The sequence below is a fragment of the Saccopteryx bilineata genome, chromosome 1, assembly GCF_036850765.1.
Source record: "Saccopteryx bilineata isolate mSacBil1 chromosome 1, mSacBil1_pri_phased_curated, whole genome shotgun sequence".
Taxonomy (NCBI): Eukaryota; Metazoa; Chordata; class Mammalia; order Chiroptera; family Emballonuridae; genus Saccopteryx; species Saccopteryx bilineata.
This window is the reverse complement of record NC_089490.1, coordinates 378,835,729-378,850,859: the sequence shown is the minus strand read 5'-3', so window position 1 is coordinate 378,850,859 and position 15,131 is coordinate 378,835,729. Positions and strand designations below refer to the sequence as shown.

Below are 15,131 nucleotides of genomic sequence, written 5' to 3'. Positions count from 1 at the left end.
ATTTCAAATAGAGTAACAAAAACTACATCAGATGGCAGACTCAGACCTCTACTGGCCTTGGCCATGTTTATTCTATTACATATCTGAATGTAGCTACATTACAATTAAAATACTTTTGTTGCCTTGTTGATATTGATCAATCTAGTATTTCAATCATTTATAACAAACCATGCTTGTTGATCAAAATAAAGGACAAGAAAACAAGGTAGAAATCCACAATTAGCATCTATCTATTTCAAATAAAGTCCAAGAAACTCAAAAGTAAAACTCCCAATATAGATGAGAAGTATCAAATCTAAAAATGTTTGTTTTAAAACTCAAAAAAGTAAAATGCATCATTAAATGAGCTGTTAAATACTTAAAACCTAAATATTACTACTTTTCTTCATTTCCCACAGCCCACATTTAAGTCAGAGTTACTATCTCAATCTTGTAAGGAACATTATTGAGTGACTAGCTAAATGTTTTTAAATGAGTTCCTCAAAATTCAACATGTTATAATATTTTACTAGAGGCAAACAAGCAGAAACTATCAAGTGAAAGTTACCGTTTTTCTTTTTAAAGTAAAAGACAAAAGTCTGCATAATAGACACAGATTGTAATCACCCTTTTTGTATGACTAACTTGTTTCTCCCTTTTCACCTCCAATCTTACCAAGGTTGAATTATTCACTCTGCCTAGACCTTTCCTCTACACACACAAACACACTTCACTCCGCCTAGACCTATCCTCTATACATATAAACACATACACTCACTTCTAAACTGAGCTGATACAGGGCGCGCGCACACACGTGTGGCTAAAACAGAGTTGATACACTAGGCTGAAAGCATACAACAAAAGGCCGACTTGAAGATAAACCTCATGGTGTGGCCTAGAATGGCTAAATACTGATTCCAAAATATTGTGCGTATGGCTCGATTTTGGTTTTTTGGAAGGGGGCTAGGGAGGGCCAGTCGGGGCGGCTGCCTGGTCTCTGCCCTCCCGCTCTGCTTTCGCTTTGTGCTCACAATGCAGCTCCTGTAAAGCGCTTCCCTCTCCCCGCAGCCGCCGCCATGTTAGTCGCTCTCTCCATGTGCCCAGGGATCTAATGATCCCCATGGCGTTACCCAGACCCACCCCCCAACGAATCTCAATCGGTGCAGTCTCCCTCCCGTCCCTCTTTAGGGTCCCCGAGGGACAAAAAGGCCGCTGATGAAAAATCCTCTCGGGATCAAGTTGAGCGTGAGGCTCAGGGGGCCCCTAGACAATCGAAACAAAGAAGGAAACATAGGGGAGCCCATCAGATGGGGGAGGGGAAGCAAAGCGACAACCCACTCAGAAGGGGCTTGATAGAAAGCAGTTCTAGCTTGACAATCTAAATACATTCCTCCCCCAAGGGAGAAGAGAAGAGGGGACACTGAACAGGCCTCAAGCACACATTAACGGAGCGGACAAATCTCCCGGCTAGAGGACTGAGGCCGCCCGACTCCACGAGGCAGTCGGTTGAGCCTTCAGCCCCCACACCGGGATCTCCTTTCTCCCCGCTGGCCCTATGCAAAGAATTGAGGCCTCGGTAACGGGGAGAAGGGCATCACAGAGTTAAATCTGGCGACAGGACAGGTCCCCACCCTTACACTTCCCACTCCCAGACTCAAAGGCCTGACCCCACAGCAGGGGGACAGTCATCTAGAGTCCAGGGGGCAGCGCTGCGTTCGGGTCAGGTGACAAGCACCTCCCCCAGGAGCCCGTTTTCTGGACACAAGGCTCCGGTTTACTGTGCACATCGGGCGTGGTGGGGGTAGGAGGGGGAAACGCCGCAGACGGAAAGAGTGAAGGATACAGCAGTCAGGGTCGGAGCATCACACCCTCCCTGCCCCGCCAACTCTCTGCACCTTTTTCTTCTCCAGGTTCCGAAGTTTCTTGTCGATCACCCCGAGAATCTGTTTCATGGCCTCGGTCTGGACAGCGCCGGTGCCGGTGACGGGGTGCTGAGAAGCCGGTGCAGCGGCCCCGGCCCCCGACGCCACCTCATTCCCAGAGGATCCCGACGGGGGTGGAGGTCCGGACGACTTGCTGCCGCTTCCGCTGTGGCTGGTGGCCGAGGGCATCTTTAGACCGTAAAGGGAGAGAAGAAAAAGCGGGAGGAAAGATAAGAGCGGCGAGACAGGCGGCGGACGGGGCGAGACGCGGGACAAAACGCGCAGCGGGCGGGAGCCGGCGCGAGCGAGTGGGGGTGGGGATGAGGTCGCGCGCGCCGCGAGGGCAGGAAGGAACGGCCGGCGCGCGCGCGACCCGCCAGCGGGGCACCCGGCCCGGTCTCGCGCCGCCCCCGCCCCGCCCCTCCCCCGCGCGGGCCGCCGGCTCGGCCTACCCGCCCGGGGGCACCGAGGCTCGCGCAGGGGGCGGGGCCTGGCAGCGCCGGCCAACGGCCTGTGCAACGGTCTCCACGGGGGAGGGCCCGCCGGCACTGTCGTCTTCCGAGGAAGGGAGGGAGCGAGATCGGGGCTAGGAGGCCGAGAAGGATGGAGAAGGGCACTGGGAATGACCCGGGGAGAAGGGGTGCGGGGAGACTTGAGGATCAAGCTCCTTGCGACGGTCCAGCCGATCCGGAGATATAGGACACTCGGGGCAGCAGCCCTCTTCCCCTTCAGCGCCTCGGTCCGGGGTGGCGCTCACCGTGCGCGCGCAGAGGCCGCTGGAGATCCCGACTGGGCGGCTGAGGGGGCAAGGGTAGCGGTGCGTTCCGGGCAGTATCGTGCGCTTCGTGGGCGCAGGCCGCTTCGCCCTGTCCCCGCTGCACCGAGAGCCGCTGCTAGTGAGGCGGAGAGCTGGGAGCGGGAGGGACTTAGCCAGCCAGCCCTCCGGGACCAAGGGGGCGGAGGAAGCAGCGGGCGGGGTCCTTCGCTACCGCTCGGGCTGCCCAGCGCGAATGCCTGTGGGGAAGCCCCACCTCGTCCCCCCTTCGCCAGCCCACCAGCCCTGCCCAAGTCCCAGCTCTGGGGGCGGCATCTCCGCGCTGGTCAAGACCTCCCCGTGGGAGGGTGCAAGGGCGGTACCTTGGGTTTTGAACGAAATCGAAGTTAAGGTCCTTCAGGCGAAATCGCTTGACGTCCAAAGGGGGACAATAGGTGTCAAGCAGCTGGGTCTGAAGCTGGCTACCGCCGTGTGTAGAGCTCTTGTTTGGTGGGGGTGGGGTGCCAAAGGATCTGCAAGTAAGGGGTGCGTGGGGTGGGTGGTGCAATCTCAGCTCCTAGAATTCCTTCTGTATTCAGAGCAAGCAAACTCCCACATCCGAAAAGGTCTTGAAAAAAGACAACTTCCCCCACAAAACAATCACCCAGTGACCTAGGAATTCTCTGTAGAACGAGTTGAAAATGAGCAACATGGGTGGCTTTTTAAGTCTTAAAACTCATTAAAAATTATCTTCAGCTACCTTAAGATGACATTTATCCAGTAGGCCTGAGTACTGCAATGTAGACCTTTTTCCTTGTTTTAGATGAGATGTACTTGCAACTTCTTTTTTTTTTTTTTTTTTTTTTTATTGATTTTTTTAGAGAGAGAGGAGTGAGAGAGAGAGACAGAGAGAGAGAGAAGGGGGGGAGCAGGAAGCATCAACTCCCGTATGTGCCTTGACCAGGCAAGCCCAAGGTTTTGAACCGGCGACCTCAGTGTTCCAGGTCGACGCTTTATCCCACTGCGCCACCACAGGTCAGGCATACTTGCAACTTCTAAGAGAATGTTTAATGGAAAAAAATTTTTTATTTTCTCTAAGAGATTATTGCAGTCTTGTAATTAACCTAGGAGCAGAGTGGTGTACAGTGAACAGAGAATAAGAAGCCAGATGCTGGAAGGAAATGTATCGAGGAATATAAACAGTGGAAAATTCAACATAATATTGTATGAGAACAATAAATGACAGCTTAAATTCCATGAAAAAGGGATTTAGAATTCTACCAAACTCAGTTCACTGGAGATTAAAATGAGTAATGCTAGCAACAGTATATCCTGAGGGTGCTTAGAGAAAACACTGTAGCCTCCGGGCTCAAGATATTTCAGATAACTGAAGTCTGTTACCCATTCAAATATTTATTGAGCACCTTACTATGTGTTAAGAACTCTTTAGTGCTAGGGATTGTGAACAAAACAAAAATATTTTCATGGAACTTTCCTAGAGAGAGAAGATAACAAAATACATGTCAGATGGTGAAGTAGTATCGATAGAAAAAATGAGAGAGTGGTCAGGAAAAGCCTTACTGACACTTAAGCTAAGACTGAAGGAAGAAGGCTAAGTCATCTTGGAGGAAGAATTTTCAGGTAAAGGAGAAACCAAATGTGTTTGGTGGGTTCAAGGAACAGCAAGGAGGCAACAGTGTCTAGAACAGAGTAGGAGATTAGGTCAAAGACGTTAGAGAGGGCCAGTCTTGTCAAGCCTCATAGGCCAATGTAAGAACTTCAGCTTTGGCTGAGAGAAATGGGAGTCACTGCATGAATAGTTTTAAGAGGGGGAATAACATGATCAACCTGTGTTTTAAAGAAATCCTCTTGCTACTGTATAAAGAATTTATAGTAAGTGTATTAGAGGTGAGAGGGAACAAGAGTAGACATCGGGAGCCCAATTTGAAGGTTGTTGAAATAATACAGCCCAGGGATAATGGTGGTCAATGTCAGTGTGTTATAGTAAAGGTGATGACAGGTGGCTGGACGCTTTATATATTGTGATTGTAGAGCCAACAGGCTTCACTAACCAGTTGTATGTTAAGTGTGAGAGGAGTCAAAGTTGACCCAGGTTATTCAAGATTTAAGCACCTGAACTATGCTAAATATATGCAAGCCTAGAGGCTAGAAAAGATCAGAATTCTGAAACTGCATTTTTACAAGATCCCCAGCTGATTTATAGGTACACTAAAGTTTTGGGAAGGAAATCCCTCTTTTTTTTTCCTTAGAGCTTGACCAGTATCTTTTAGATCAGGCATGAAATACTCTAGCAGGCTGATTCCCCCCAGACCTACAGAATCAAATTCTCAGATGTGGAGCCCCACAATCTTAATTAATAAGCCCAGCAGGTGGCTGATGCATACTAATGTATGAGAACCCTTGACTTGGAGACCTCTAACGATTCAAGTTTGAGCTGAGGACTTGTGATAAGGTGTAAGAAAGAAAGCTCTCTTCTGCCTTTCCTTGGCACATTGCGACACAGTAGCAGTTACAAAGCATAAAGATTTGTAGTCAACTAACCCGGGCTTTTCAAGAAAAAGGAAAGTAGATTGTTGAGAGGGAACAGAATACAGGACAACACAGATAACCAAGAATCCTATTTGGGGGTCCATCTCACAGCCCAGTATATCAAGGTAGGCTAGGTTATACTGCAGTAATTATCTTGAAAGCTCTGTTTCTGTAAATAAAGTTTTGGGGGACACAGCCATATCCATTTATGTACATATTATGACTGTTTTTATGCCACAGGAGAGCAGAGTTGAGTAGTGATAGAGACAGTTTGATGTGCAAAACCTAAAATACTGTCTCGTTTTTTTATAGATGTGTAACAACACCTGGCTGAAAACAAGTGATACATATCATGGTTCAGCAGAGGACTCTGCTCATAGTGGTCACTCAGTATATTCAGGCTGATGGAGACACCATATCCCAAGTGTTACTGATTACTATGCCATAAGAGAAAAGAACTCAGGAGTATCTGGGGTGTCATGTATTCCAGACAGACTTGCCTTGTATGTGCTCACACCACATTGGACTGGAAGGGTCACATGACCCTATTAAAAAAAAAAGATGCTATTTTAATCAGATGCCCAGTAGGAAGTCAGCTGAACCAGAAATATTTGGTGAATGTACATACCTGTTTTATTCTCCCTATAATATGGCATTTCAATCCCTTCTTTGGCTTTTCTGACACTCATACAATTCAGGTCAAGTCCAGGAAAACCAATAAACTTAAGGCAAAGCAATGTTATGCCCAGCCCAATGCCATGGTCCCAGCAAACCAAATTTGTCTATTTTCTACCTGATGGAAATGGGCCTAAAGCTATGTTTATGTAAATTTTTAGTACTTAACTATTTTACCTTTATTTTTTTCTAATTCAAAGTCATATGGTACTTGGGTCTTTTCCAATTTCGTATGGCTGAAGAAATAAAAAATAGGTTTTCCCAGAAAACAAGTGTGAGCACAGAATATGTCTATAAACAAAAAAACACTTTCTCCAAAAACCTTGGTACTAAAGTTATAAGCAATATTACTATAATTTGCCTGACCAGGCGGTGGCGCAGTTGATAGAGCATCGGACTGGGATGCAGAGGACCCAGATTCAAGACCCCGAGGACCCCAGCTTGAGTGCAGACTCATCTGGTTTGAGCAAAGTTCACCAGCTTGGACCCAAGGTCGCTGGCTCGAGCAAGGGGTTACTCGGTCTGCTGAAGGCCCGCGGTCAAGGCACATATGAGAAAGCAATCAATGAACAACTAAGGTGTTGCAACGAAAAACTAATGATCGATGCTTCTCATCTCTCCGTTCCTGTCTGTCTGTCACTATCTATCCCTCTCTCTGTCTCTGTAAAAAAAAAAAAAAAAATTAAAAAAATATTACTATAATTTTAATAAATTTTCCAAGCTGACATTCACTTGTTTAATTCATTAGACAACAGCAATCTGAAGTCTCCACAGTCAAGTGAAGTGAATAATTGAATGACTTTTCCTGATCATTTTGGCAGAATAATTCAGCTGCTTCAACTTGAATCACCCAATGAACCAATGCCAAGGTTATTAGTAGCAGACGAGGGGAACTTTTCTCAGAATTACATTAACTGCCTTGCATCGGATTGACAGAAACCTAGCCTAGGTGTGAACTGTGCTGTTCAGACAGCTAAGGCTCTTGCTTTCCATCACTTAACAACTCAGCAGTAGACATTTATTTCATAATTTTTCCAGTGCAGTCTTTTTATGATAAATGTCATAATTATTTGTGTTCATGAGCCACCATTAGATTGATTTTCTCAAGGGAAGAAAGTTGTTTTCACCTCTGTATCATCAGAAGCAATAATATGCCTGACACAAATGTTTTGTCAGTAAATGCTGCCTATATTAACATAGCAGTGTGGTATTATTATTATTAGTCCATACTGCTTCTTTCCCTTGTTGCATTGTGGTTATTGGCTGAGGTAACATTCTTTTCTGCTTGCATTTCCTTATAATTTGTTTAGAAGTAACATTTTATATTTTGGAGAGGTACAAGATGTTCAGAATAGTATTTTCAGATTTCACAAAATATTGTTTCTACTGAACGCTCTTAGAAACTATGCACTATTTTCAACATAAAAGCAAAACTAGCATTAAAATGGTTCATGTGTTATGGGAATTGTACATTCTCTTAACTGGATGTTTCCAGTTCAGTGGTTGTCACCTGTGGTGATTTTGCCCATCCCTTGCCCAAAGACATTTGGCAATGTCTGGAGATAATTTTTAAGTGGTTACAACTGGGTTGGGGTGGAGTTGCTATTGACATCTAGTGGGTAGAGGTGAAGGATGCTTGTAAATATCTAGTAATGCACAGGGCAGCACAGAATAATCCAGGTCAAAATGCCAATAATGCTTAAGTTGGGCAACTCTATTTTAGGAGACCAAAAACGTAATTCATTTGTTCCCCGCTTTACAAGTAAAAATATTGAGATAACACAATTTTTTTAGAATGAGAAAGAAGAAAGGAGAAAGAGAAACATGGATTTGTTGTTCCATTTATATATGCATTCATTGGTTGATTCTTGTATGTGCCCTGATTGGGGATCGAGCTCACAGCTTCGGTGTATAGGGAAGATGTGCTACCAATTCAGCTACCCAGCTAGAGCCAAAAAAACTTTTTTAGAAAGTATGCAACACAACTATAAGCATATAATCACCTTGCATCTTGGCAACTGATGCATAATCATGGTCTTTTAAAGGCAATATATAGCATATAAATTTATTTCCCACTAATACATACAGCCCACTGTGAACAATAATCTAAGAAAAAGAATTTCTTTCAAAGTGATAACTGCTCCACAAATTTTAGAAGTAATAAAACTTGATGTATCTCAAAGTTACATACTAAGAGAATATAAGTATAAAGGTAACTGGCTTTTTCAGAATTTTTTTTCTACACCTATTCAGGATATGTATTATTTCAAGAGTAAGTTTTACACCTACCAGCAACTCCCCCTACATTAATGATTTACCCTTCAGGTGTTAATACCTTTTATCTTTAATCTTGAGTCTAAGGACTTGATTTAAAAGTCTCCTAAACATTAAATTGCTAAATTAGACACATGAAAAATGTTACAGAAATATGTAGCTCCTTTGCTACCTATTGTTTTCTTTTCCAGTATAGACTTTCAAAATCACCAGGGGGTACTTGGGAGAACGAAGATTTCTGGATTCCACCCCAGACATTGTATCTACATCCCAGACTCTGAGACCTAGGAATAGGCATTTTAAAAATCATTCTTTTCTTTGCACAGTCAAGTTTGTGATTCTCTAAGGCTCCATTGAAGTAGTGTGCTCATTTTCACAAAAATAAGTACCGCAAATGTTCAAACAATAATTCCTCTTTTCATGGTATCCTCTTTTCTTTCTCCCCAGGAAGTGCTGTGAGGATCTCAGGAGGGCATGTTGACAATCACCAGATAGATGGAAAAGGACCGCTAACTTAGTTGCTGATTCAGTAAGGAGCAACCAGATTCCCAACTCTTGAGAGAAATATGCTGAGGGAAGAATCCAAGCAGAGTGGTGAATGGAATGCTAGCAAAAGAGAAAGGAAGGTGACTCAGCAAATCTGTTGCACCTTCTAATGTACATTACACTTGAAAAGCTGATGGCTAAGAAAAAGCAGCAGGAATTAGAGCCGTGGCGCTGAAACCTGAGTGCGCTTCAGAGTCACCGGGAGGGTGTGTTAAGGCACCGCAGCTGGGACTTAACCCCAGAGTGTCGGGTTGTGTGCATCTGAAGCTGCCGATAGTTTACGTTTCTAACAAGTCCTCTAGCAGTGTGGATGCTGCTAGTCTGGCACCATATTCCGAGAAGCCCAGAAACAGAGAGAGGAGTTTTGTTTGTTTTTGTTTTTTTAATCTTTTTAAACAGTTGGAACAAAAACAAACAAACAAAAAAAACTAAGAAGGAGAAGGAATTATAAAATGTAACCAAAGGTGCCATTAGAATAATATTGTTCGTTCTATGCTGCTAGTTTTTGTTTTGTATTTTCCTCTTAAAGAGGCCAGAAGAGAAAAAATATGATATTGGACAGGCTGGTGTTACTCCAGTAAGACCATTGCTTCCAGAGAACAATGACAGAAGGGATGAGCAGCTTTTTCTCTAGACTCTTCTTGTCTAAACCAAATGGCAGCCTTGTCACCCTGCAATATTATATTCCTTGGCATTCTTTGGAGTTAAAGCAGGTGACCACACTTCTGTCGTGATTGCTGTGCTAACATCTACCTAAAGAAGAAAGCAGACAGTTCTTTAGGACGCGGCAAGCTGATTTGTTGAGAAACTGTAACAAGAAATATATATATATATATTTTTTTAAGAAATATATTTTTATTACCTTTTCACAGGAAAAAATATAAGCTATAATTAAGCATATTTTTCAAACCTCTTTTTTTGAAATTGCAAGTGTTATAAGCTTATTGCAAAATAGTTCAGATAAAAAGTAAATTACTTTAAAAAGTAAATTTAACGTTTCTATTTGTTGAATAACAGCTTTCTTAAGATATAATTTACATACCGTAAATTCAGCTTTTTATTTATTTATTTTTAATATTTATTTCATTGATTTCAGAGAGAGAGGAAAGGGGAGAAAGGGAGAGAGACAGGAACATCAATCGGGCTCCTGTATGTGCCCTAATTGAGGTTCAAACCAGCAACCTCTGTGCTTCTGGTTGATGCTCTAACCAACCAAGCTATCTGGCCCATGCAAATCCAGCCTTTTTAAATGTACCAATCAGTGGTTTTTAGTATATTCACAAAGTAACGCAACCATCATCATTGTCTAATTTTAGTACATTCTTATCACTCCCAAAATTAATATGTACCCATGTAATCACTTCCCATTTATCTCTTTTCTCAGCCCCTGGATACCACTAATCTAATTTCTTTATTTATGAATTTGCCTATTCTAGACATTTTAAATAGATAGTGTTGTAAGGTACCAAAAAGCTGAAAATTGATATTGATATTCTGGGAGGAAAAGTCAGGCTTTAGGGAGGGGAGGGAGAAGAATGTAGACGTTTCTGGCTTGCAAGAACAATGGGTCATTCCATTTTAAATCTAAAATAAAGGTTAACCTAGAAAATTCTTCTCTTTCAATGGGAAACAGAATTTACATACCACCTTGCATTGATTGTAGTTCCTCCCCCTTCCTGGAATCTTGAGAGTAAAATACCTCTAGCCTGACCTGTGGTGGCACAATGGATAAAGCGTGGACCTGGAAATGCTGAGGTCGCCAGTTCGAAACACTGGGCTTGCCTGGTCAAGGCACATATGGGAGTTGATGCTTCCAGCTCCTCCTCCCTTCCCTCTGTCTCTCTCTCCTCTCTCTCCCTCTCTGTCTCTCTCTCTCTCCTCTCTAAAAATGAATAAATAAAATAAAATAAAAAATTTAAAGTAGATTAAATGATTTATTGACTACCCATAAGTGTTGGAATAAAAAAAACAATAGTTTAAAAAAAATTAAAGTACCTCTAGGCTAGTGAGGGAAGATGAACCCTGAAAGATTTGTAAACAACTTTGATTGTGTTACCTTGAAAGTTTTAATGTTTCTGTGTATCCCCTAAACAGATGTTGCCAGCTCATACTGTGATATCATGCTCTCCCCCTGCCCATGTGTGATCAAGGGTATATAAGCAGCCCCTGAACTATTTTTGGGACTGCACGATTTGGGCTTGCAGATGCCCCATGTCAGCCATATGCGGCTGGCATATTAATAAATCTCCTCCTCTAATAAAACTCTTCAAAATTCATCTGGACTGGGTGTCTCTATGTGAACTCGATGAAATGAGGTACAGTGCCTTTCAGGATCTGGGGTGTGGTACTTTATAACAACAGGACTATATAATATGTGGTCTTTATCTGGCTTATTTCATTTAACATAATATTTTCAAGATTCATCCATGTTGTAGCATGTATTTTATTTCTTTTTATGGCTGAATAATCCATTGTATGGCTATACAACAGTTTGTTCATCCATTTATCAGCTGATGGACATTTGGGTGGTTTCCACTTTTTCATTATTATGAATAATGCTGCTGTGAACATCCATGTACAAGTTTTTGTGTGAACATGTTTTCAGTTCTCTGGGTATATATGCCAATGCAGAATTTCTGGGTCATATAGTAACTCTATGTTTAACTTTTTGAGCAACTGCCAAACTGTTTTCCAAAGCAGCTATACCATTTTACGCTCCTATCAGGTATGTGTGAGGCTTCCAATTTCTTCACATCCTCACCAACACTTATTATTTGTCTTTTTGACTGTATCTCAGTGAGGAGTAATATCTTATTGTGAGTTTGATTTGCATTTCTGGGTATCTTTAAACAAGGGTGAACTTCTTACCTGCTTTGGGTGGCTTAGATGTGATTTTGCCAGCAAGTGGGGAAAATATCATTATATTTCAAGGTCTCAATTTTAACTTTCTGCCTAGAATGATCACAGCTCTGGTATTTATATTCCTAGTCAATGCTATAAAGTACCTAGCTTGTGAGTTCTTAAGAAAATATCAGAAGCAGCAGGCAGACCCCCAAACATGTTTGATGATTAGGACTTCACTTAAACTTAAGTGAGGTATATAAACTTACCTAAAACACTTAATGTTGGCATTAGGGAGACTTCTCAGCCCCTCTCCAACAGTCTGTTCACTCTATAAACAATTCCTTAGCATCCTGTGTGTGCCAAGCACTGTACATGTTGATAGGCAATGCTGAATAAGACCTAACTATAGCTCTATGCAGGGGTCAGGAACCTATGGCTCGCGAGCCAGATGTGGCTCTTTTGATAGCTGCATCTGGCTCGCAGACAAATCTTTAATAAAAAAAATAATAATCTTAAAAATATAAAACATTTTCAGCCTGACCTGTGGTGGCGCAGTGGATAAAGCGTCGACCTGGAAATGCTGAGGTCACCGGTTCAAAACCCTGGGCTTGCCTGGTCAAGGCACATATGGGAGTTGATGCTTCCTGCTCCTCCCCCTTCTCTTTCTCTCTCCTTTCTAAAATGAATAAAAAAAATTAAAAAAATAAAATAAAACATTTTCATGTATTACAATCCATTCATTTCCTACTGCTCATGTTCATGGTTGCGGGTGGCTGAAGCCAATCACAGCTGTCCTCCAGGACAACACCAAATTTTTATTGGATAATGCGTAACGTACATGGGTCGTTGTATGGCTCTCACAGAATTACATTTTAAAATATGTGGCATTCATGGCTCTCTCAGCCAAAAACTTTCCCGACCCCTGCTCTATGGCCTCAAGGAAATCAGTGTTCAGAAGGGTAGACAGATAGATAAAGAAATAAAATTCAGTGTCTTTTACCTCCATGAGGTACTATGACACAATCACCAAAGTAGCTAAAACTTAAAAATGGAAATGGACAAGTAATGGTAACAAGGTGGACCAACAGGAGCTGTCATACACTATTAATGAGAGCATTAAGTGGCCTATTTAATTTATAACAGCATTTGGCAATGTTCCCCAAAATAGAATATTCACCTGCCCTATAACCCAGAAATTCTGCTTTTAGATGTATACCTAATAGAAATGCATATGTATGGTAACTAAAAAAAAAATGGACAAGACTGTTCATAGCAACATTGTTCTTGGTAGCCAAAAATGGAAACAATTCAAAAGTCTACCAGTAGTAGAAAGGGATAAATAAATGGTGTATTCATACAAGGGAATACTATACAGTAGTGAAAATTAACAAACACTGTTCCTGGTAACAACCTGGATAAGTCTAAAATGGAGAATGTTAAAGAAGCTAGATACAAGAATACAAGACTTTTAAAAATTAGCAAGCTTAATTTATGGTAAAAATTAGAACAGTGGTTACATTTGAGTTTTGGTAACGACTGGGGTGAAGTACAAGAGAGACTTTGGGGGTCCTGGCAATATTCTGTTTCTCAATTGGAGTGGTAGCTATTTATTTTGTAAAAATCAGGCATATTTATTTTGTAAAAGTTATTGAGCTGCTGCATGCTTACATTCTGCACACTTCTTTTGGTATGCTATACTTCAACTTTAAAAATGTCTCCTTAAAACATGGTGGTTTTTATGAGCAAAACCAGAAGCCCGTACATGAAAACTAAATGTGTGAGTGGTCAATTCTTCGTGGGAGGAAATCAGGGAAGGCTTTCTGGAAATGTTGCCAGACCTGGAATTTTAAAGGTAATTTTTATAAGCAGACAAAAGTGGGTAATAGCATGCCCGCAGAGGGAGCAGTATGCTCAAAAGCACATGGAGGCATAAAACATATGGTACGTTTTAAGAATCATAAGTAGTTCTGTGTTGTTGGTGTGTTAATGGGGGAGGGGAGCCAGGGAGGAAGATGCAGATGATGACTGGCCAAGTAGGCAATAACCAGGTCATGAAAACCCCTTTCATCCCAGCTTGAGCTTGAACTATAGACTTTAGCCTTTCTATGGAAATGTATTCCCCTGAAATTCTGACTTTAATCATGGGCCATCTTGCTGGAAACCTGCACATATAAAATTCTACATCTAATTCACAATTCCTCGTATGCCCGTCTCTTGACTCCTTCCTGAGTCTTAGATGCAGAATCCTATCCTTGCAGTAGACAATGGGTTTAATGACAGAGCTTTAAGCAGAACAGAAAGAGGAGCAGATTGATATTTTAGATCAGTGAATGCAGTATGGAGGCTGGATTGGAACTTGAGCCAGGGAGACCTGTAGGAACTAGATAAAACAGGAAAAGAGCAAGTAGGGCTTGAACTAAAACAATGTCAGAGTCGAATGCTAAGGCTATTCATAAATAGTCATCAGGATTGGTGGCTGATTGGTTGTGAGGGTTGAGGAGAAGGTAGCTTCTAGGATTCTCCTGTGTTTCTAGCTTGAGTTAGTGGTCAGACCACCTATCAAAGATGGGAACTAGAAAGTGTCAGGGACATTTTGGTTTAAATAATGAACTTTTTTCTCAGAAAGAAGTAGACTATACCCTAACTCCTTAGGTTTTCAGTGCATCCTGATATGTGTTTGGGCCCAGGCTCCTGGCCTCGGGTGACATCCTTTGCATTTGGGCCTCTGTGCTGCAGGAGTAGTCTTGGGCAGGAAGAAATCAATTTGTATGCACTAATTCACAAGGGCAGTAAGGTCTTGCCTTGGGAAATGGAAGCAGATTCTGACACTTACCAGCTCTCCTTATCCATATGTATGAACTAGAAGAGCTGTGTAAGGGAAGAGCTTTAACATTCGTGCCCTAGACCTACTACCATGGCACTGAGCCACCATAGCTAAATAGAACAGTTGGAAAGTAAGATTTTCCCCCCTACTTCCAGAACTGAAACACTGTTGCGTCTAAATAATCAAAACACTTTTTTTTTTTTCACAGAATAAGGATTACCTTGGGCTATTTGGTGGACATTGATGCCCAGTCACCGCAGATCATAAAACAGAGACAGACTACCCGGATGATCATACAATGCAATATGCAGATGATGTACTGTAGAATCGTACACTTGAAACTTATATAATTTTATTAACCAATGCCAATATATTTAATAAAATTTAAAAAAGATAAGGACTATCCAAAAACAGAGGACCAGTGGAGTCTGGTGTTTTACTGACTAAGTCACAGCAGCCAAAAGATTATGAGCAGATTTTCCACTTTCATTTATTAAGAAAATCTGAACCTTTGGAATCTGAAGTTATCACAGGAAGGAGACAAGTAGAAGGCTCCAAGTCATCTGATTTGAACATTAAGAGGAATGTGACCTCATTTTGAACCTCACGGGAGTGAAACAAGATATACTGTAATCAGATTTGCATTTTTAAAAGACCATTTTGGCTGCTTTATAGAAAATAGATCAGAGGGAGGCAAATATGGACACAGGAATACAAGAGGCCACTGTTATCAGTGATGGTGGCTTGAACCAGAAACTTGCAG

At 42.1% G+C, this 15,131-nt stretch overlaps 1 protein-coding gene and 1 long non-coding RNA gene across 2 annotated transcripts in view; one reads left to right on the top strand and one right to left on the bottom strand.

Moving 5' to 3' along the window:
- Window positions 1-2,841, bottom strand: part of CAPRIN1 (cell cycle associated protein 1) — a 46,618-nt gene extending 43,777 nt beyond the window's left edge. Inside the window, exons 1-2 of the mRNA XM_066251253.1 lie at window positions 2,659-2,841; window positions 1,875-2,090 (exon numbers count right to left, since the gene is read on the bottom strand). Coding sequence (XP_066107350.1) covers window positions 1,875-2,090 — 216 coding nt within the window. The 5' untranslated portion in view covers window positions 2,659-2,841. The remainder of the gene's footprint in view (window positions 1-1,874; window positions 2,091-2,658) is intronic.
- Window positions 2,842-8,431: 5,590 nt separating this feature from the next.
- On the top strand, window positions 8,432-14,737 carry LOC136320733 (uncharacterized). Its single transcript, XR_010728368.1, has 3 exons — window positions 8,432-8,780; window positions 10,795-11,015; window positions 14,577-14,737. It is a non-coding gene; the product is annotated as an uncharacterized lncRNA (long non-coding RNA).
- The last annotated feature ends 394 nt before the right edge of the window (window positions 14,738-15,131 follow it).